General features: G+C 34.7%; 1 protein-coding gene across 1 annotated transcript in view; it reads left to right on the top strand.

The window, feature by feature from the left end:
- Positions 1 to 21940, top strand: part of LOC150106486 (uncharacterized) — a 34379-nt gene extending 12439 nt beyond the window's left edge. Inside the window, exon 3 of the mRNA XM_090392476.1 lies at positions 21066 to 21940. Coding sequence (XP_090248602.1) covers positions 21066 to 21247 — 182 coding nt within the window. The 3' untranslated portion in view covers positions 21248 to 21940. The remainder of the gene's footprint in view (positions 1 to 21065) is intronic.
- Positions 21941 to 22706: the final 766 nt, after the last annotated feature.

The following is a 22706-nucleotide window of genomic DNA, read 5'->3' as shown; positions in this document are numbered from 1 at the left end:
GAGAAAAAGATATCCTTGGTATGGAATAATTACTTCAAAAAATTGCTAAATGAAACAAGGAGTGATAGCACTGTGGTAAAAAAAAAACTCAGCGGGCATGCATTCAGGGATACATATCTATACTTGAAGTAGCCATCAAAAGTCTGAAATGTGGAGAGACAGCAGGAGTAGATGATATTCGTCCAGAAATGCTCAAGTATGGAGGTATAAATGTTTTGCAGTGGCTGCACTGCATAGTTCAGAAGGCCAGGACAGAGGGACGAATTCCAGATGATTGGAGTAGAGCTCTCATAGTACCCATATACAATAAGGGAAATAAAACTGAATGTGAGAATTGCAGAGGTATTTCCTTACTGAATGTTGCTGGTAAAATTTATGGAAGTATACTTGAGAAACAGTTGAGAAGGATTGTGGAAAGGAAGCTTGGTGAAGAACTAGCTGGATTCAGGGCCAAATAGAGGCTGTCAGCATCAGATTTTCACGTTATAACAAAGAGTTGAGAAATCATGAGAATATAACAAAGATCTGTACTTAAGTTTTGTAAACCTGCAAAAGACATATGACAAGGTGCAAGAGAAAAAAGTATTCAAAGCTCTACAGTTATATGGTGTCAGTGAAGCATTATATTTAGCAATAATTTGTCTTTATTTGAGTTGTAAGTCCACAGCTAAAATTGAAAGAAGTACAGGAAGATGTTTGATGTTAAATCTGGTGTCAGACAAGGATGAACATTATTCCCCTCTGTTATTCATTATCTATATCAATCACATTATGAAGGAAAGTCTTATTAAACCTGATGTCAAAATTGGAGATGTTAATCTCAGCTCTTTATTTTTTCAGGTGATGTTATACTTTTAAATAAACGCAGTACAAGACTGGTATGAAAGTTAGCTATAACGGGACAAAGACAATGAAAATATGCAGAAAAATATTGATATTCATAATACAGTTCAAAATATCAACTGTATTGTGAATGGATAACTTATAGAACAAGTAAAACATATCAGCTACATAGGCACAATTTTTAGTGAAGATGGTAAATTAAATATGGAAATAGAAAATAGAATCAATAATGCCATTATGGTAGGAAGTCAACTGAATAAATTTATATGGAATAAGAGAAAAATTAGTCAAAACACTGAATTAGCTGTATACAAGACGGTGTTTAATCCAATTTTAACTTATGGATCTGAGAGCTAGGCTAGAAATAAAACGCTTGACCAAAGACTAGAGACTGCAGAGACGTGAAAGTTCTGAGAAAATCAAGGGTGTGAACAGATGGCATCAATCGCAGTGTCACATTAAAAATGAGGATATAACTTGACATTGTAAGCATCCAAGGATGTGTTAGCAGAGCTAATCTCAAGTGGTAATGGTCCCTTAAATGAATGGGAGAGAAAATATTAAAACATGTGCTCTCTGCCACGTTGGCAGGAAAAAGATCCTGCCAACCTGGCAGATCTTAAAAGATAGAAATATAACATCTGATTATTATTAAGAGAGACTTCCAGGGAGTCAGAGACTCATCGAGGGAGGCCACATGCTATACACACCAGCTATCATACTTATTCTTGAATTCATTCACACTGCTTGCACTCACAACATCCGATGGCAATCCATTCCAAGCATGCACCACCCTCTGAGAGAAATATCTAGCCCTCACAACCTTCTTGACGGCCTTCATTCACAGCTTCCAAGGATGCCCTCTCATCCTTTCCCCAGCCTTCATAAATTGAAAAATTCCATCAATTGAAATCCTTTATGACCCTTTTTAGAAGTTTGTAAGTCTCAATCATATCACCCCTCTTTCTGCTATTTGCTAGTGTCTGCAGTCTACAAACTCTCAATCTGTCTTCATAATCAGTATTCCACAATCCTGATATCATTTTTAACACTCTCCTTTGTACTCTCTCCAATATATATCAGAATCACAACAGAAACCAGGAGACCAGATCTGCGCACAGTGGTCCAAGAGAGAGATCTTATGAAGGCCTTGTAAAGAGGCAAAATAACATCCTTATCTTTACATGTGAACATTCGTTTCAGCATTGCAATTATCTTTTGAGTTGTATTTGCAATCTTCGCCACATGGCCCTAAACTTCAACTTCCTGTCTATTAACCTTCCAAGATCCCTAGCCTCATCAGTTTCTTCTAGCCTAATCCTACCAATATAATACGACATTGGATATCTAATCATGCTGAAGTGAATGACTACATTTACTGACATTGAACTGACTGACACCCATTTTCCCATGCCCACAATTCCAGCCTATTCAAATCATTCTGGAAAGACTGCATATCAGCAGCATTCCTAATTACTCTACCTATCTTTGCATCATCATCAGCAAATAACTGTATGTCGCTTGTCAAATCTTTCCAATATCATTAATGTACAGATTGAATAACAGTGGACCAAGCACTGATCCTTGTGGTACACCACTTTTTTTTCTTTTTTTTTTTTAAATCTTTGTACTGGTTATGGGCAGTACTACCCTTACATCATGTCCAGACTTGATATAGACCTAAGCCTTAAACCTTGAAGACTCAGCTCCCCCATATACCACTTTTTGATATCCATCAGTCATCCCTCCTCTTATCCATGCTAATATTGTATAACCCAAACCAATATTCTCCAATGGGGTGCTTAAGGGTCAAAACTGAGAGGAGACCTCCACATAGCCTTTAAAGGAATGCAGAAAACCGACGAATGCTTCTGACCTAAAGTCGAATCATCTCCCTCTCATGGTGCACCCTGTTGGGTATCTACCTGGATACTGAACGAACGAGGATGGGCTGGCAATTTGGGATTTAGCCGACCAAATTGTATCCTTACTGGCTTAAACCAATATACAAAATGATGGTACAACATGACAAATTTTCATGCCGGCTGAGGCGTCGCCAGGTTAAACAAGGCCCCATTGTTTTTGCCAGGGAACCAGGGTGAACAGTGAAAAGTCAGCTACTGGAACAAATCGGAAAGCACACTCCAACTCAATATCACCGGAGCTAAAGATCGATACTATCAACATAAGAAGCCTCAATGGCAAAGAAATGGAGCTAGCTGAGGAATTAGATAATTACAACATAATAGGAATGACTGAAACAAAAAAGACAAAAACTGGTGAGATCTTTCTGAGCAATAAATACAAAATGTTATATTCTGGCAATGACAATCAAGGAAAAGAAGGAGTAGCCATAGTATTCAACACAAACTATGAGGCTAATCTTCTTGAATGGCAGGCAGTCTCAAGTAGAATTATGTGGACAAATATTAGAATGGGGAATTGGACAATGAAACTTATTTGTGCGTATGGTCCCACAGAAGGTTCTACTAAGGTAGAAGTGGAGGAATTTTTTGATGCTTTAGAGAAAGCAACTGATGCAATTAAAAAGGAAAAGTTGGTCCTTGTTGGTGATCTGAATAGCAGAGTAGGAAATGATTGTCAGACATACAAAAATATTTTGGGAAAATTTGGAGAAAAGAGCAAAGCTAATAATAATGGCAAATACCTGTTGGATGTCTGCTCAGGACATGGACTAGTTATTACTAACACCATGTTCCAACATAAAAATGTGCACAAATTCACATGGAGAGAGGAGGCAAGGAATAAGAAAAGTCCCATTGACTATATTATTGTTGATAGTGACGTTTTCTCTCTGGTGCAGGACACCAGAGTGTACAGAGGATTTGAAATTGGAAGTGATCAATATTTAGTCTTGAGCAGGATAAAATTGAATTTCATATTGAAAAGAATAACATGTAAGAAATTTTTAAATCGAATAAATGTTGAGCAGCTCTCAGATGTGAACTGTAGACTAAAATATACAAAGATTATTGAAGAAAAAATGAAAGAGTTTGAGAACAGGAACCAAACCTTGGAGAAAACTCTGATTGATTCAGCCAGAGAGGCATGTGGTGAGGTTATCTGCAAGGATAGAAAAATCAGAACTCCATGGTGGACACAGGAAGTTAAAGAGGCAGTGAAGGAAAAGAAGAAAGCATATCAAAAGTTTCTGGCAAATAAGTCAGCTTGTGCTCTTAGAGAATACAGAGACAAATGTAAGAAAGCTAAACACTGTGTAAAACTAGCTAAACAAAAGTCATGGGAGGACTTTCGCAAGAACATAGAAAATAAAATCAAGAAGATGGTAAGATATTCTGGAGGTTGTTGAAGAAGCTTAGAAATGGAGGAAAGAGTGCTGTAAAAGGAGTTAGAGATTATAAAGGTGACATGAAAATGGGAGAAAAAGATATCCTCGAAGTATAGAGTAATTATTTCGAAAAATTGCTAAATGAAACAAGCAGTGATAGCACAGTGGTAAAAAACACTCGGCAGGCATACAGTCAGGAATACATATACATACTTAAAGTAGAAAAAGCCATCAAAGGCTTGAAATTTGGAAAGGCAACAGGAGTAGATGATATTCAACCAGAAATGCTGAAGTATGGGGCTATAAAAGTCTTACAGTGGCTGCATTGCATAGTTCAGAAGGCCTGGACAGAGCGATGAATTCCTGATGATTGGAGTAGAGCTCTCATAGCACCCATATATAAAAAAGGAAATAAAAGTGAATGTGAGAATTACAGAGGTATTTCTCTACTCAGCGTTCCTGGTAAGATATATGCAAGTATACTTGAGAAATGGTTGAGAAGAATTGTGGAAGAGAATGTTGGTGAAGAACAAGCAGGATTCAGTTCAAATAGAGGCTGTCAGGATCAGATCTTCAATTTACGACAAACAGTGGAGAAAGCATGGGAATATAACAAGGATCTGTATTTAAGTTTTGTCAATTTGGAAAAGGCATATGACAAGGTGCCAAGAGAGAAGCTATTCAATGTGCTACAGTTATATGGTGTCAATGGGGCATTATATCAAGCAATACTTTGTCTTTATTTGAGTTGTAAGTCAGCAGTTAGAATTGAAGGAAGCACAGGAAGATGGTTTAATGTTAAATCTGGTGTGAGACAAGGATGTACATTATCCCCTCTTTTACGATCACATTATGAAGGAAAGTGGTATTAAACATGATATCAGAATTGGAGATGTTAAAGTATGTTCTTTGCTTTATGCGGACGATGTTATACATCTAAATAAATCCGTTAGAAGTTTGCAAGATTCCCTGACTAAATTGAATAACTGTTGTAAGAGATATGGTATGAAGGTCAGCAATAAACAGACAAAGACAATGAAAATAGGTAGAATCTTTGAAAATGTCAACTGTGTTGTGAATCTAGAACCTGTGGAACAATAAAACATTTTAGCTATTTAGGCACATTTTTAGTGAAGATGGTAAATTAAATATGGAAATAGGCAACAGAATCAACAAAACTGGTACAATAGGAAGTCAATTGAATAAATTTATATGGAATAAGAGAGAAATTATTCAGAACACCAAATTAGCTGTATACAAGACAGTGTTCAAATCAGTTTTAACTTATGGATCTGGGAACTGGGTCAGAAGTAAAACACTTAACCAAAGACTAGAGACTGCAGATAGTCATGAACAGATGGCATCAATGGCAATATCATATTAAAAACGAGGATATTAGGAAAGAACTAGACATTGTTAGCATCCAGGAATGCGTTAACAGACTTAATCTCAGGTGGTATGGTCACTTAAACAGAATGAACGAGGAAAAATTAGCAAAGCAAGTGTTCTCTGCCATGTTGGCAGCATAATGACCCAGAGGTTGACTAAGATATTAAAATTAACAACATTGATACGGTTCAAAGTTCCTTAGATGATAGAAATATAAGATCTGATAACGTTGGAGTCTTGACAAATAACAGACTGGAGAAAAATTGTAGATGGGAAGTTATTCATGATGTAAATTTTCATGTAGTACTATCATATCCTGTACACCCCTTGAAGGTTCATGTCAGGAATTTGATGATGATATTCTCCAATTTATGCAGCAGTCTGCTGTGCTGTATTCTGTCAAAAGCTTTAGCAAAATCCAGAAGTGTCGTGGTGTATCCATTCCCCTTGTCTAGTTCAATGGTAACGTTGTTATAGAATGTGAGCAAGTTGCTAAAACATGACCTTCCCTTAGTAAATCCATGTTGTTCATTGCAAAGTACAGATTCACTGTCAACCCATTTCTGAATGTCGACCCTAACCAATTTTTTCAAAATCTTCACCACCACTCTTGAGATACTAATTGGTGATAGTTGGATACATCGGTCTTTGCACCACCCTTGTGCAATGGAATTACCATACATTCCTTCCATTCCTGCAGAATCTTCCCTGTTCTGAGACTCATATTAAACATCCCGGTCAAAGGAAGGTCTAGTTCAGCTGAACACTCTTTTAGCACACATGCTGATATTCCATCAGTCTCTGTTTTGCTGAATTCTTATTCACTTTGTGCAACAACTCTAATACCTCGGACTCACACACCTACGTTTCTTCATCTAGTGAAGAGGTAAAAGTGAACTCAATGTTACGTTTACCAGGTTGATAGCTTTTAATTAACTGGGTACTCATTAAATGAACAACCTCTTCTGCATGTGTAACCCTCACACCTATTCTTTCTTATTCATTCTTTCTTTTACTTGCAGCATATCGATAGAACGTTGGAGTCTTGACAAATAACAGATTGATTTGGAGTTAAATTGTTGATTCGAAGTTAGTAATGATCTAAGCTCTTGCTTTCATAATATCCTGTACTTCCCTTTAGGGCATGTCAGGAATTTTATGATTAACCACGCTACCGGCCAAGACGTCTATAGACGTTCACTTTATCATGGATGCGAAGTGCTTATTAAAATTTTAATACCATTGTTGTAACAATGAAATATATGATGGATACGAAGCGTATGCGGATACGTATTTGATCCACAACGGCCGGTAAGGTGGTTAAGATGATATTATAAAATGTCTCCATGGAATCAGAAGACTTATCGTGTAATATATATAACTGAGAGTTTATATTTATTTATTGTAATTTTATTTTATTTAACATTCATTTATTTTAATTAACAACATGGCAGTTCATCCTAATTGCACAGGATTTCTTTAGGTGTAAAAGCATAAAGTAGCAAACAAAGCAGTAAAGACCAACAAAGGCAACATAACAACCATTATGTAGTTGTAGAAGAGACTGATGTTATTTTAAAATATTTCTGATTGTCTGTTGCATTGTTCATTACGTTGGGCGTGTTTACATATTGGCGAACACATGTTTGGCTAATGATGGCTAGGATGTATTCAAACAAGTTGATACTTGGGTTAATATTTAGATGTTTAGGATCTAATCCCATTTCCATGGCATTAGACGATAATATTTTGGTCAGATTTTTCTCTCTGTTGTGTCATAGCAATGGTGTAATAGTTTGGATTTATCCCATAACACCTGATATCTCATTTGCAAAGCATCTTGCAGATCAGCTGAAGAGAGTACATATGATGACAAAGCTGAGACTTCACTCCTACGGTATTCAATATCTCATGCATGTTCTTCAATACGTAGTTCAATTGATTTTACTGTCTGTCCATAGTAAGATGACAGGCAATTGCACCATAAATGATAAATCCCTGGATATCGAAATTAGCTATATCAAGATTTTGTGGATTGGTTGTGTGCGTGTGTGACATAACGTATTTACTCGACTGATAGATATATTTTTTTAAAAGATTAAATGACTGAAAGCCGAGAGATAAAAAGTAGAAAATGATGTTTAATTAAGCACAACTAGTTTCGTCTTCATAGAAGACTTCTTCAGGTGCACAATAAGAGGGAGCAATCAACAAAAATTGTGAAGGAATAAAAAATCTCTCTTTCTCTCTCTCTCTCTCTCTCTATTTTATTTATTTGTTTGGAGTACATACATTTTCATAATTGTTTAATTTTGAATAATTATCAACCATTTTGATAAAATATTTCTTATAATAGTAAATGGAAGAATATGCATGCATGCTATAATAAAAGTAAATTTGCAAATTTTGTAAATTTGTACATTTTCACAAAGGACAGGAAAACCTCGCTTAATGTGATTAATTAATCCATCAATTAATGCAAGCCAAGCAAAATCACGTTAAGCGAATACAATAAACAACCGGAATAATTATAATTCATCCATCAGTTAGCGTAAATTTGGGAAAAAAAATTACGGCATGAGCTATATTAGAGGATAAAAACATCAAAGTTAATAAAAATCAGTTGCTTAAATTTTTATTTAATGTCTAATCATTTGATTGAGCTACTTTTCTGCAAAAAAAAAGTTAAGTAAAGATGTTGAATCGTGTTCAACCTTTTCATCTTGTCGTGCAATTTGTGATAGCTGGCAATCGTTTTATCAAGATTTTGGCAGGCTTCGAAGCCTTTGTTCCAATCAGGATCAGCATCAAATAAAATTTCCTTAGAATACTCAATATATATGAAAACTAGCTAAAGTTCTTTTGCAGTTAGCTTCTTAGTCGTAACATTCTCTTCTTGTTCACACTCCTTATCTTTTTCTTCATATGCATGCTGTTCTTCTAGTTGAAGGAAATGATGGAAGTTTTTTCACTTGGCTATGCTACCAATTATATATTTGTTTTAATCCTTTATCCAAGTGTAAGCAAACAAAGTTTGCGTGGCAACTCGTGGTAAAGGGTGGTATAAGTTCTCATCACTTGCTTTATCAACTCGTCTCTAATCCAGAGAATTTTAATAATAAGGTGTGATACCTTTTGGCAACTGGTATAGGTAAATATGACTTCTCCATTACTTCCACCTTAGTATCACCACCTCTGGGTCTGGCTCCCACTGATGAGACCTCAATGGTCGAAACTGGTCTGGGTAGTGGCCCTTCCCTTAATGCATAGCATTATACATGTCCGCAAGGAGATGTGCTTTGCATTATGGGAGATACTAAGGCAAGGGATGAGGACTTTTACCACGAATTGCCCCAGTCCAAGGAAAATACTTCAGGTACAAACTTTGTTTGCTTACACTTGGATAAAGGATTAAACCAAATATATGATTGGTAGCATAGCCAAGTGAAAAAACTTCCATCAACTCATCTCTAATCCAGAGAATTTTAATAATAAGGTGTGACACTTTTTGGCAACTGGTATAGGTAAATATGACTTCTCCATTACTTCCACCTTAGTATCACCACCTCTGGGTCTAGCTCCCACTGATGAGACCTCAAAAATGGTCGAAACCCATCTGGGTAATGGCCCTTTCCCTTAATGCATAGCATTATACATCTCTCACAAGGAGATGTTTTGCATTATGGGAAATACTAAGGCAAGTGATGAGAACTTATACCACCTTTACCATGAGTTGCCCCTGTCCTGGAAATACTTCAGCCGAAAACTTTGTTTGCTTACACTTGGATAAAGGATTGAGCCAAATATATAGTCAAAAGAGATCATTCTCGCTTAAATGTGCTGAATGGGAATCGAGCAAGTTTCTCACATCTTCATTATCCAGTTCATTAAATCCAAGTTCTTTTACAATTGTACTGATTTCTTCAATAATGTTAGATCTTGGATTTTGTGCACAATTAACTAACATAGGCTTGAGTTTAAAGTCACCTTCTGTAGGAAAGTTTTTGTTGGCATACACTTCCAAAAGAGACCAATTTCGTCAATGTTGAATATTTGCCAATCATCCTCTTGAATTATCCTTTGCAATTCTTCAGGAAACTTGGCCGCAGAATCTTTATCAGCACTACCAGATTCCCCAGTTATTCTTACGTTATGCAGTTTAGTTAAATTTTTTAAAACAGTCAAATCATCCTAAACTCGCAGTAAAGCTTTCACATTCCTCTTGAAATTTGATTTGGTTTCTTTCAACGAGGTAAAAATATTGAGAACTTTTGCCTGAATATTCCCTGTACTAAGAGGTATTCTTTTTTGGTTAAAATCCTCAATCCAGAGTAATAGAAGACGCTCCATCTCGATCATTAAATGTCTTCTATTTTGGGTGATCTGTATGCTTAAAGAAGCAGTAGCAATTTTTCCTTGTTCTTTGCATTCTTTACTCTTATTTAATATAGTCCAAATTGTAGACTCGCCGTATGCCAGGTCTTGCACAATCATTGTATTACTAGTGTCACTCTCATGTCTTTTAATGACTTCCAGCTTTTCTGCTCACTGCAGATTGGTGACAAAAAATTTTATGTAACGTAAAAAAATTTCCGTTAACGTGATTAATCACTCGCTTAAAGTGGGAAATAGTATCATTTCACTCAATTGCGTTAACTGTTTATCACACATATCGAACTCATGTTAAGCGAATTTTTCCTGTACTGAAAAGTCCGGAACAAACTCAATAACTGTGTTATTCTGTGATGCTATTCTGAATTAACTAAAGTGAATTTGAACTGTATTTACAAACTGGTGATCAGAATCATTCATGCTGAATGTATCATCATCAATTTCCTGATGTGTGCTCTCAAGGGGGGGTGTTCATACTGCTATGACAGCACTATATGATTAAAATAATCTCCTACAGCAGTTTTTCTCCAAATTTGTTTGTTACTTGTCAGAATTCCAATATTATCATATCAAACATTTTGTTCTTCTAAATCACTTCTGACTCAGTCGATCAATAGACTTTGTTTTTCCTGTGATCTTGGCATCAAACAGGTTTTGCTAACCTTTCCTCTCCCATTCTATTTAAGTGGCCATACCACCTTAGATTAGACCTGCTCTGCAAACTGTCAAGTTTCTTCCTAATGTCTTCATTTTTAATGATTCTTCCAGTGATGCCATCTGTTCAGGCCTGTAATTTTTCTAAGAACACTCATATTTGTGGTCTCATAAATTATTCATCAAGTGCTTTATTTCTAACCCAACTCTCAGATCTTTAACTTAAAACTGGTTTGAACACTATCCTGCTAGTTTAGTGTTTTGGCTAATTTCTCTCTTATTCTGTATAAATTTATTCAACTGGCTTCCCACCATACCAGCTTTGCTTATTCTAAGATTTAATTTAATTTAATATTTGAAATATTTTACTTTTCTATAAGCTCTCCATTCAGAATGCAGCTGAAATTTTCATAGTTGGTCTTTTTTATTGTTGATTTTCATGCCAAATTTGTTACAGCTGTTATTTGGTTTAGTTAGAGAATAAGACTAGCACCAGGTGTGATTAGGAGTACATCAGCTACATAAAGTAAAGAGTCAAATTTGATATCTCCAGTTCTAATATCTGGTTAATGCCACTTTATTTCATAATGTGATCCATATGGATGATGAATAAGAGTGGAGATAATGTGCATTCTTGTCTTACACCTGATTTTACATCAAATCATCTTCATGTGTGTTCCTTTCAATTCTGACTGCTGACTTCAAATTAAATATAGACTGTATTGCCCTATACAATGTTCCATTTACCCTATATAATTTTAGTGTTTTGAAAAATCCTTTCAATCAAAAAGTTTATTATTTAGTTTATCATTATTATTCAGTGTTGCCAATTATATCTGCATACTTTTCTAGTTCTTCAGCAAACTTGATTTTCTTTCCATTAATACTCCTTATATTGATGGTTGCTATCTTCAGTTCTTCTGATACTGGGTTTGTTCCAGTAGTTGATTTTTCACTATTTGCCCTGGTTCCCTGATGAAAGAAACAGGGGCCTTGGTTAACCGATCGACACTCCAGCTGGCATATGTTGCACTCTCATGTTACTTGTGGTTTAAGCCAATAGAATACAATTTGGTCAGCTAAGTTCCAAATTGCCAACCCATGCCTGTTCTTTCAGTACCTAGTGGATACATACTAATAAGGTGCACTACATGAAGGTGAGAATTGTAGATTAGTTCAGAAGTCAAAATCATCTGTTCTCTTCGTTCCTTAAAGGTGGTGTGAAGGTCTTGACACTTGCTGAATGTAAATTATTACCACCATATTTACTCAAAAATAAGGAAAAAACTAAATTGACATTTATAATTAAACCCCCAGTATTCATTATAATTTATAATTGCACACATTATTTATAAAATGAATGCTTTTAAATTTTTATTATCAATGTTATTTACGTGATCAGCTGCTCACCTTCATCACGCGATATATTTGAAGCTTTTAGCAACAATGCTTCTCTAATTAATTATTTCTTACAAAATCATTCCGAAACTCTCAAAATCCAGTTGCAACAGTTCTAATGATAGTCTCTTAATCCATCCCTGTGCAATCCAACACCGAGTAGAAGTCAATTCTCTCATTCCCATATTTCCTCTAGTGGTTACTTCCATCTCTATGCATGTGATTTGTGTGGTATTAACAACAAAGGCAAGCCTAAATGTTTAGCTCAGGGTTTCCCAAACTGTGTTCTGCAGAACACCAGTGTTACGCGAGAAGTTCTCCTGGAATTTGTCATTTTAGTTTTCTGAGCATTTTTCATGAATAAATATTTTATAGTGGAAATATTCTGAGGAGAATAATATTCTTGAATATGTCGAAAAGCTCAGACCCAGAACGCCTAATAACATCTGTGTAACAAATGTTAGTGATCAAGGCGTGTATTTTTAAACATGGAAGTATTCATGAATTATTGTTAATTTTCACGCATCGAAACCTTGCAACATTTGGGAAAGGGAATACTGCTGTTTATGACCAGTCATAAAAATTGCCGATTACAATGGGCAGCGTATCCTCTGTTTTCAAAACTGAAAGAAATAATATCTGTGTTGCAAATGTTAGTGAACAGTCAGCAAGGAAGTATAAAGAAAATTTTTCCACTAAAATTGAAGATCAAGTAGTCTGTATCCGGTTCTCAAATCTAATAATACTGAATACTTTCTTCGCAAGTTCGTGTTGTAGGGTGAAAGTTTTGAAACCGTAGTGCTGTGATTTTTTAAAAGTAATAGGCCTGCAGATTTAAATTTTAATATGAATAAGAGACAAGGGACTTTGTTTAATTTTGGTATTAAGAAATCTCTTATTGAAGGTGTTTGTGATGCAACAAATAGCGAGTCATCTACCACCAGCCTACAAAGCGATCTCCAGGATGTACAAAAGGAGGGGAAAAGTACCAGCACACAGGAGAAAAAGTCTGCATCCATTCATAAGTACCTTAATAATATCATAAATTTTTGGTGATCAGAATGGGATATGTCAATGAAAATCAGCACAAATTAATTTAATGATGTTTTGTTTAATTGGTGTTTAATTAATTATTAATTAATAATAAAAATCAGCTAAATTAACAATTAATTATTAATTAATACATTACTGAATAACCAAGATGTTCCGTGAAAATTTCAGGATTTGTGAAGTGTTCCGTCAGAAAAGTTTGGGAAACGCTGTTTAGCTGAAATGCTGATTTTCTTCAGCCTAATTCCAAAATATCTGAAACTGCATAACAACATTCACTATCTATTTCTTAAAGTTTTAAACTTTTTTTATGTGCAAGGTGTATACACAACTTTTTAACTTCTTTTTTTGTAAAATTATGGGTGCAAGATATATATACAAGGGCGAGTTATATTCAAGTTAATACAGTATTTTTTTATTTTTTTTCCAATCATCAGTCCAGTAAGTTTGCTAGCACAACACCTGTGTCACAGAATAGATATTGTTATGCCAACAGGAATAAAAGCTGTAACTTTGCTCTTCACAGGACATGCTAGTTGAGTGAACTTCCTTAAAGGGAAAAAAATGGCTGTTGATTTTATCATATTGTTAGTATAGAAGATAAATTGATTGGATTGCCATGCATCGATCTTTTATTTTGAAGAAATTAAGCTGGATAATCATTCCAGATGGAATGATATCACTGATATCTTCTCCTCTTTTCCATGGTACGGGTACTGTTTTGTTCTTCCTATCCAAGCATTTGCTCTTTCCAAATAAATGAAGCAATCCTTACTCAAATGAGAGATTTCCTCCACTATCTCCATGCAAAACACATGACCACTATCCAAGCATTTTATCTTTATCAAGAATGTCAAAGAACTTCAAGATAAAAATTTGGCATTTCGAGTCAAAAACCTATTTTACATTCAGCCTATAGTACAGCCACCATATCTGTTAATTAGAAAAAAAAAAAAAAAAAAAACTGTAAAATCCAAATCCGATGTGGAAAAAGTCAAATGCAAGAAACCAGATACCTACTCAAACAGCAACTGAACCTTCTGTTACTTTATCAAGCCTGCTGAATTCATCTTTACTTGGCTGAAAGACTTATTTTTTAAAATATAGATTAAACGACTATAAGCCAAGAGTGTTGAGATGTACTGAATGGAGGATGATTTCTTTAGATTTTACAATTCTTCTTTCCAGTTCATCATAGCATCGAAAAATATTTTCTGATTTGTCCCATAAGACTGGATGAATGATAGTTTTCATCATTAGTGTCAGTAGAATTCTGGACATGGTTCAACATAGCACTTGCTTTGGTTCTGCCATGTGTGACGTCTCGTTTATGTTCCTCTAGATGTAATTCGATGGAGTTTTCGGTCTGGCCAAAATAAGACATGTTGCAGTTGCACCAGATACGGTGAACACTGGGATATTTCAAGTTATGTTTTTGCTTGGGTGTTTTGCCCATTGAAACCAAGATTGTGGAAAAGATATATTGATGACATCTTCCTAATTTGGAGTCACAGACCTGAGTCTTTAAAGACTTTCTTTGACCACCTCGACAGTCAACATCCCAAAATCCAAATTACTGCAGAATTAGAGATTGATGGCTCTCATACATTTCTGGATATCAGACCCACTTGTATATCTGAGAAATTAAAAATCTATTTACAGTAAACCAACTCATACCAATAGATAACTCCATCACTATCCACCTCAAGAACTTGGCATTATTTCTATGCAAGGCAAATGTGCTCACTCCCTCCTCTGTGAAGAAGAAGATATTAACAAAGAACTTCAATTTCTTCTTACAACCTTTCAGTAAAATGTTATTGAAAACAAACAGTTAATAAGCTACTATTTAAACCACCTCCTTGCCATATTGAATATAGAAATAGTGAAAAAGGCTACATATCCCTACCATATATCAGTTCTGTTTTGCCAAAATTGGCAAAAGTTCATAAAAAGTATAACATCTGGACTTCTTTCACTCCTCTACTTAAACTCCATTCCTTGTTCAGTATGCCCAAGCAAAAACATAACAACCTGAAATATCCTAGCTTTTACCGTATTTGGTGCAACTGTGACATGCCTTATTTTGGCCAGATGGATAATTACATTCGAGAATAACATAAAACATGTCACATATGGCAGAACCAGAGCAAGTGCTCTGTCGAACCATGTTCTGAATTCTGCTGATGCTAACAATGAAAACAGTATCATTCATCCAGTCTTATGGGACAAATTGAAAAATATCTTTCAATGCTATGATGAATTGGAAAGAAGAATTGTAGAATCTAAAGAAATTGTCCTCCATCCAGTACATCTCAACACTAACCTCAGCTATAATCTCTCAGACTGTCATTGCACTGCTATCCAACTTTAGCATTCACAAGACCTTGAACGCATGTGCATGATCAACAATAAAGAGATACACAGAACAGCTTCAAACGTTAATACACTAATGCTTTAATGTATAGATTTTTTTTTTGCAATGTTTATTGGTAGGTAGTTCCCTCATGTTATACACATGAAGAAGTCTTCTAAGAAGACGAAGATAGTTGTGCAGTATACTTAATTAAAATAGTGTTTCTATTTTTATCTCTTGGCTTATAGTCATTTAATCTATATTTTAAAAAAAATATATTTAGAGAGAGAGACATGGCCTGGTTGGCTGTGTGGCTAGTGTATCTGCTCTCCACCCAAGAGGCTGCATGTTCGAATCCTGCCTAGGGCATTGACGATTGTGATTGTCTTTCACAATCACAATCGTCACAATACAATGGAAAAAGGGGGGGGAAAATGCAGACACTGCACCAAGCAGGACAGAATGATAGATAAAAAGAGAGAGAGATGTCACATTCAGATGGTACTCATCATTTGCATCAGTCTTGGGACTGGTAGCTCAGCAGCAATTTCTTCCATTCTGCTCTGTCATTGGCTTTCTTCTTAATCTCTTGGTAACTCTTCAAACCCATGCTTTCTTTGACTTCATCAAAGTTTTTCCTTGGTCTGGCTCTTCTTTTTCTTTTCCTCTCTATTTTGCCTTCAGTTATTCTTTTCACAAGTCCATGATGCTGAAATATATCTCCATACCACATATCCCTTCTAATTTGGATTGATCTAATTAGACTACTTGTTTCGCTTATGTCTCTCAGGACTTGTTTGTTTGATTTTTTTTTTTTTTTTCCTGTCCATTTTATTTTGTTCGTGTGCCACCAGCACCACATTTCAAAAGCCTCCAATCTTCTTGCATCTTCTCTGCCTAGAATCCATATAGTGTGATGCTCCATATCAATGTCTTTATTGATTTTTTTTTTTTCAATCGTAGGTTAAAGTTTCTTATTAAAATGCTTTTCATATTAAAGAATTGATTGGGCTTTTACATTGTTTATTCTTGATATTATGTCTTCTGTTATTAGACTTCCTAAGTATTTAAAGCTTTTTATTTGTTTTATTTGTTTCCTCTGATGTCTATATGCTCTATATTGATAGGGGTTTGCCTGTAACAAGGATTTTAGTCTTATCTGTGTTGATTTTCATTTTATATTTTTCAAGATTATTATTTAGTAATCCTAGTATTTTTAATGTTCTTCTGTTTTCTGCTACAAGGGCTATGTCATTGGCAAATCTCATACACGACTTGGTCACCATTTATCTTTATGCCACTATTTATTTTATCTTTAGTTTCCTGAATGGCATTTTCAATATATAAATTAAATAAAAGTGGTTAAAGTATACATCCTAGTCTTACTCCACTCCTTATATTTATTATTTTTTCCTTGTCATTGATTTTAATCAGTCCATTTTGATTTTTTAAATTTGATAAATTATTTTCCTATCCCTCAAGTCTATGCCAATATTAGTTAGACAATTTAGGAGTATTTGCTGGTTTACTTTATCGAATGCTTTCTCTAAATCAAGGAAATAAATGTAAGTATTTTTACTTAAGTCTATTCTTCTCTCAATTATTGTTCTTAAACAGAGTATTGCCTCTCTTGTTTTTTTATTCAGATCTTTCTGAATCCAAATTGGTCTTCATCCAGTAGACAATCTATTTTTGAATAAATTCTGTTTTAAATAATTTTTAGCAGAATTTTGCTAATGTGGAATTAAAGCTATTGTTCTAAAGGAATCTAGAGCACATTGCTCAAAAGCTTCCATATAAAAGTTAGCAAATGGGGAGATAGTGGTGAGTCCATGACCGTACCTTCTTTTTTGTAAAAATTATTTTGCCACATGAAGTAACCGGAATGTAGTATGTGGGCAAAGAGAGTCATAATGTTGGGTGGAAATTTATTCTATAAGAGAAGAAATTTAGAGCTAATTCTTCTCTCATCAGAGCTATAACAGTTTGCTCTAATGAACAAGCTCTTAAACAAGAATTACAAATTATTAGCAATACATTTATAAATAATGGCTATAGCAAAAATACTATTAATAAAGTTCTTCATAAAACTTCATCAAAAAATAATAGAGATTATAGTAAAACCATAGCTGTCCCATACATCAAAGGGTTATCAGAAAAAATTTATAGAATTTAAATATTTATAGAATTTATAATAGAATATAATAATGTTATATTCTTATGTTATAAGAATATAACATTATTATATACAAATAATATTATAATATAATAATGTTATATGTTTAATAAAAGAATTGTAGAAATTTACAGAATTATAGAATAATCTTAATGCTACTTTTAAGCCACCTTTAAAATTAAAAAAACATTCATCTCCTCTAAACTCATTAAACTCCTCGTGGAGTTTACTGCATCTATTGCACCTGTAACTTACCTTATAGTCCCTATCCGTAAAATTAAAAAAAAAAAAAAAAAAAGAAGAAGAAGAAGAACACAAATAGTACATTAAATTTAACAATTTTGCTAAAGCAGGCCTCTCAGATCATGCTCTTAACACCCTACACCAAATTGATTGGAAAAGTACTTGTTCTTTACATCATACAAAAACTTGGTATGAACGGAAATTTAAAGAAGTCTGTGAAATTTTGATTAACCCTAATCTTAACAATAATGGTGGCATAAAAATCCCAAGAATTTGGATGGCACACATTCAGCCCACTTAATTTTCCAGTAAACCCTGACTTAGGACTCTAAGCAGTTTTTCAGCTTTTATTGTCCACTATCCATTCTGGTTTATTGTAATTTATATGTATACTTATATGAGCAATTTTTTGTGTGTGTGTGTGTGTGTGTGTGTGTGTGTGTGTGTGTGTGTGTGTGTGTGTGTGTGTGTGTGTGTGTGTGTGTGTGTGTGAACATGTTGCTCTCCAGCTTAATTTAATTTTGTAACCTAATAGATAATAATAATAACAGGACTCTAGCTTTGATGTAATAGTTTTTTTTCTTACCAGAAGTCAGTCTAATAGTTTTAATGGTTGATCAGTAACTTTAGCATACCATATAGATTGTAGTGCAGCTTATTTCTTTGTATGTGTATACTCCAGATGATGACCTTAATGTGAAGGTTGAAACGTTGAGTGTTTATTTTGGTTTATATTAAACTAAAGTTTTACTCTAACACGGTAGTTGTTTCCATAATTTTCATGATGTAATTATAATGTAAACTTAATAATATAATGCTGTCATAGTAACCTGAACACACCTTGTTGGTTCATATCATGAAATTGATGATGAATGTGACCACACTGGTCACATTCATGGCTATAGTGAGATTCAAATCTACATCTTGTTGGCAGAGTGGATATGCTATCCACTTGGCAAACCAGGCTGGTGCTAACTTTAAAACATTTAATTCCCTCTTTCTGATCATATTCTCTATTTTCTATTTTGAAACCTTTTTGTCTATCACTAGGACATTTGAATTAAGAAGAAAAAATGACCCCTTAATATATATAAGTTGCTAATTGTTGATATTCTTGTGAAAATGTCTTTCACATGAAAAAATTTTGTCTGAGCATGCATATAATCCAAAGACTCATCTCAGGACGTCAAACACTCACACACACCACAGTTACTATTGTACCTTGCTTTGAATACAGTCAGTGTTGCAGCACTCATCACCCATTCACTACCTGCCAAACAAAAATCTTCTTTTCACTTCCTCATTCAGTTTATCTCTATACAGCTTCCAGATATGATCTCTCATTCTTGTGCTCATTATCCCATGCAATAATTCCTCTGTATCTGTCTATTGGCTCCTCTCACCAACTTATCTATCTGCCAAGCTCTGAAGACTACATTTCCTCAATCCTTCTCATACTTGATATTCCAAAGTTCCAAGAGTCTGTTATTTTCCTCTACACTCCCCAATGTTTCTTTATTGCCAATATAGCCATGTGACCAGATCAGTACACATAAATCTCTATCTACACAGCATTTTTTGTGTTATAGCAGTACTTTGCTGGATGACTCTTACAACTTTTGTGTTGTGTTCCCTGAACTTTATTTCCTTATCTACCAAGATTGCCAGATCTCTTGCATCCTCCTGAAGCAATGTTCCCTCCAATAAGAAAAACCTAGTTCTATCCTCTACATAATTTTAGTAATGTACATAACTGTACATTACTAAAATTGAAATATGTTAATTCCGTTCTTCAGTCTAAGACCAACCTGTTCAAATCCTCTTAAAACAACATACATCAGAACTTCCTAACATTGTGCTTCCTAATTCAGCATCATCAGTAAACAGTTGAATATCTCTTCTGACACTCTGATATATATCATTGATATTATTATTACATGAAACCTCCAAGGACTCATCAAGCGTGGGCACCTGCTCCATAACTCCATCACTCAATTCACTAACTACTGCAACTGCCATCATCATTTACACCAGTGCCATCTACTGCCCACCACCACTAGTATTTTCACAGACAATCACAAACATCCATGCCCACAGCGGGATTTGAACCCGCAGCCTTTTGGCTGGAGAGCGGATATGCTAACCACTCAGCCAACCAGGCTGGCAAACATATAATATACATACATACATACATATTTCATTTTTTATATACAGTTTCAACAGTAGCTTAGCATTGATCAGATGCTCTAGCAAAACCCAAAATCATTTGACATGGTGACATGGCTTGGATTCTCCCTTAAGCAGTGGCACTATTTTTTTTCTTCTTTTCATTCATCTTGGACTGTTCTTGTTGCCAGAGTTCTGTTAAACAACTAAGTGAAAGGCAATGAAGCTCTTTCACACATTGCCATAATATACATGGTGATATCCTGTCTAGTCCCACAGTCTTATTAACCTCAAGGTTATTTAATATTCCAAACACTTCCTATTCTTGAACTGTCTTCTGTTCTCCTTCCTGTTGTTATTCAACACTGCTCCTAATCCCGTACGTGAAATACACTAGCAGAATGATCATTGAAACATTTCCACTATATCTTCAGCAGATGTGACTTGTGTTCCATCTAAACCAAATAAAATCAGTCTTTCATATTCACCTCTCTTTTTTCTGCTAGTACCATAACAGCAGAATTCTCTAGATTTTGCTTTATTGCTTCAGCCAGTCTCCTTGCATATGCCAATTTCTCTTTCCTCATTATATTTGTCACCTTCTTAGCATGCATCTTATTCTCTTTGTGCTGCTGGATTCTTACAATAACATCCTCTTTCTCAGAAGCTCCTGTATAATTCTTTCATTTTATCTCTACTTTATTTATTCTCCTAAACTTTAGGAATGCAATCTGAAATTGCCATAAATAAACTGACTCCAGACCAGTCTAGCACTGGTGATTCCCCCCCCCTTCAGAAACCGATCAAACCACTGCACATCAGTATGTTTGATTAATTTATCTTTTTTTTTTTTCCTCCTCATAAAATTCAGAATTTTAGTACCATTGAGAAAACGGTTTTCATGTTTATATATATTTTATTTATTACTTTTTTTTTCATATCAGGTTATAATTTGAATCTTTGAGTTCTTAGATTATTAACTGATGTGTACTGTATTTTTATTTGGACATGCTAATGTATATATTATTTCATTAAGTATGACTTCAAAATAAATATTTTTCCGACAGCGCATTTATTTTTGTTTTCAGTACTTACTAATAGTACCATGACATTCTCATCATATAGTGATGGAAAAGAAGATACTGAGATCCATGAAATTCTCCTTGTCCATGCTCCTAAATTATTGTCATGGATCATAAATATTCAAGCAATAGTTGAAACTCATTTAACTCGTCTGAAGAATATTAAACATTATTTAGAGACAAGATAATTCCTTCATCTGTTATTTTTGCATCATTTTGCTCTTCATTTTTTTAGCATTTTATATAATATATATTCATTGTTAAGCTATATTAGGTCACTGAATTAGATAAATTAAACTGAAATATATATTATATTGATTTTTAATTGACCAGTGATTTATAAACATACAACGCCAGCAAGTTTCGCCAACGGAGCTGTTCGGCTTCTTCAGGGCTTATAACAGTAAGAGAAAACTCAAAGTGGCAAGTACAGAGAAAATGGAGTAACACTATCGTATAAATTAAAATGATAATAGCTGACATATGGGAAAACCTTAATAAGATCGCTCAGTCTGCCAGAATTTAATTTCACTCAAAACTACAGAGCATGCTTACACAACAGTGACTAATGCAATACGCTCCATGTGTATAATGTTATGTGTCTGTTTTAATTTATATGATAGTGTTACTCCATTTTCTCTGTATTAGAGAAAATGGAGTAACACTTTGAGTTTTCTCTTACTGTTAGAAGCAGAACAGCCCTGTTGGTGAAACTTGTTGGTGTTGTATGTTTATAAATCACTGGTCAATTAAAAATCAATATATATTTCAGTTTAATTTATAATATATATTCCTTGTTTTCTGTGTCATATTGTAATATTTTATAAATAACTGACTTACCTTGTGTAATTTTCATAAAAATAAAACATATATTATATGTATTACCGGTATATTATTTGTAAACACAAGCTCCTTTCATTCTGTTCTCCTAAAGAGAGAGAAAATAATACAAGAGAATCATGAAAAGGATGCATTTTGAGCCTATACCTGAGAAAATACAAGCAGCTGACAAAGACCTTGCTTAGTCTCATCTCATCATCTTCTCCCCCCCCCCCTCTTTTACCTTAGTGTCGAGGGTTCATTAATCATCGGACCTCAAACCGTTCACAGGATAAGGTGGTCAGCCCTATGCTCCGGTGTATACTATGTCCATAGTGTTGAGTTCTCAAGGCCAATTTGCCTGCTTTGCGGGATGAAAAACCCAGGATAAACTGGGGGAAAAAACTGACTGTCCACGTCCAAGACGGCTAACTTGGCTCTGGCTGAGGAAGATCCTTCAGCTCCTGTCACCGACAGGAATCGAACCTAGGACAATCCTTCCCCAGGCATATGGTTGTGAAGTGCACAGCCACTAGGCTAACTGTGCGGACCTTGCTTACTCTTCAAGTAACTAATGTCTCCAATCTCTTTATAACATGGTACTTATCTAATGCTTATCATTGATTTAATTCGTCAATTAAATTTTGTCCTGTGCAGTGGCGGCCGGTGAAAATTTTAAGTGGGAGTGCTTCATATACCAACAAAAAAACTTTTTTTTCCCTAATCAGTAATGAATTTATTAATAAATCTTCTTCTTATTGTGCTATCTTCTATCGAAGGTCAGCGACCATCTTGGCGAACAAACTGCGCTGTTGTGCTAATCTGAGC

Source organism: Typopeltis vanoorti, chromosome 5, assembly GCF_054136105.1.
Source record: "Typopeltis vanoorti isolate ZY-2024b chromosome 5, IOZ_Tvanoo_1.0, whole genome shotgun sequence".
Classification (NCBI taxonomy): Eukaryota; Metazoa; Arthropoda; class Arachnida; order Uropygi; family Thelyphonidae; genus Typopeltis; species Typopeltis vanoorti.
Note: the sequence above shows the minus strand (reverse complement) of the source record. Positions and strands in the feature narration are given on the sequence as shown.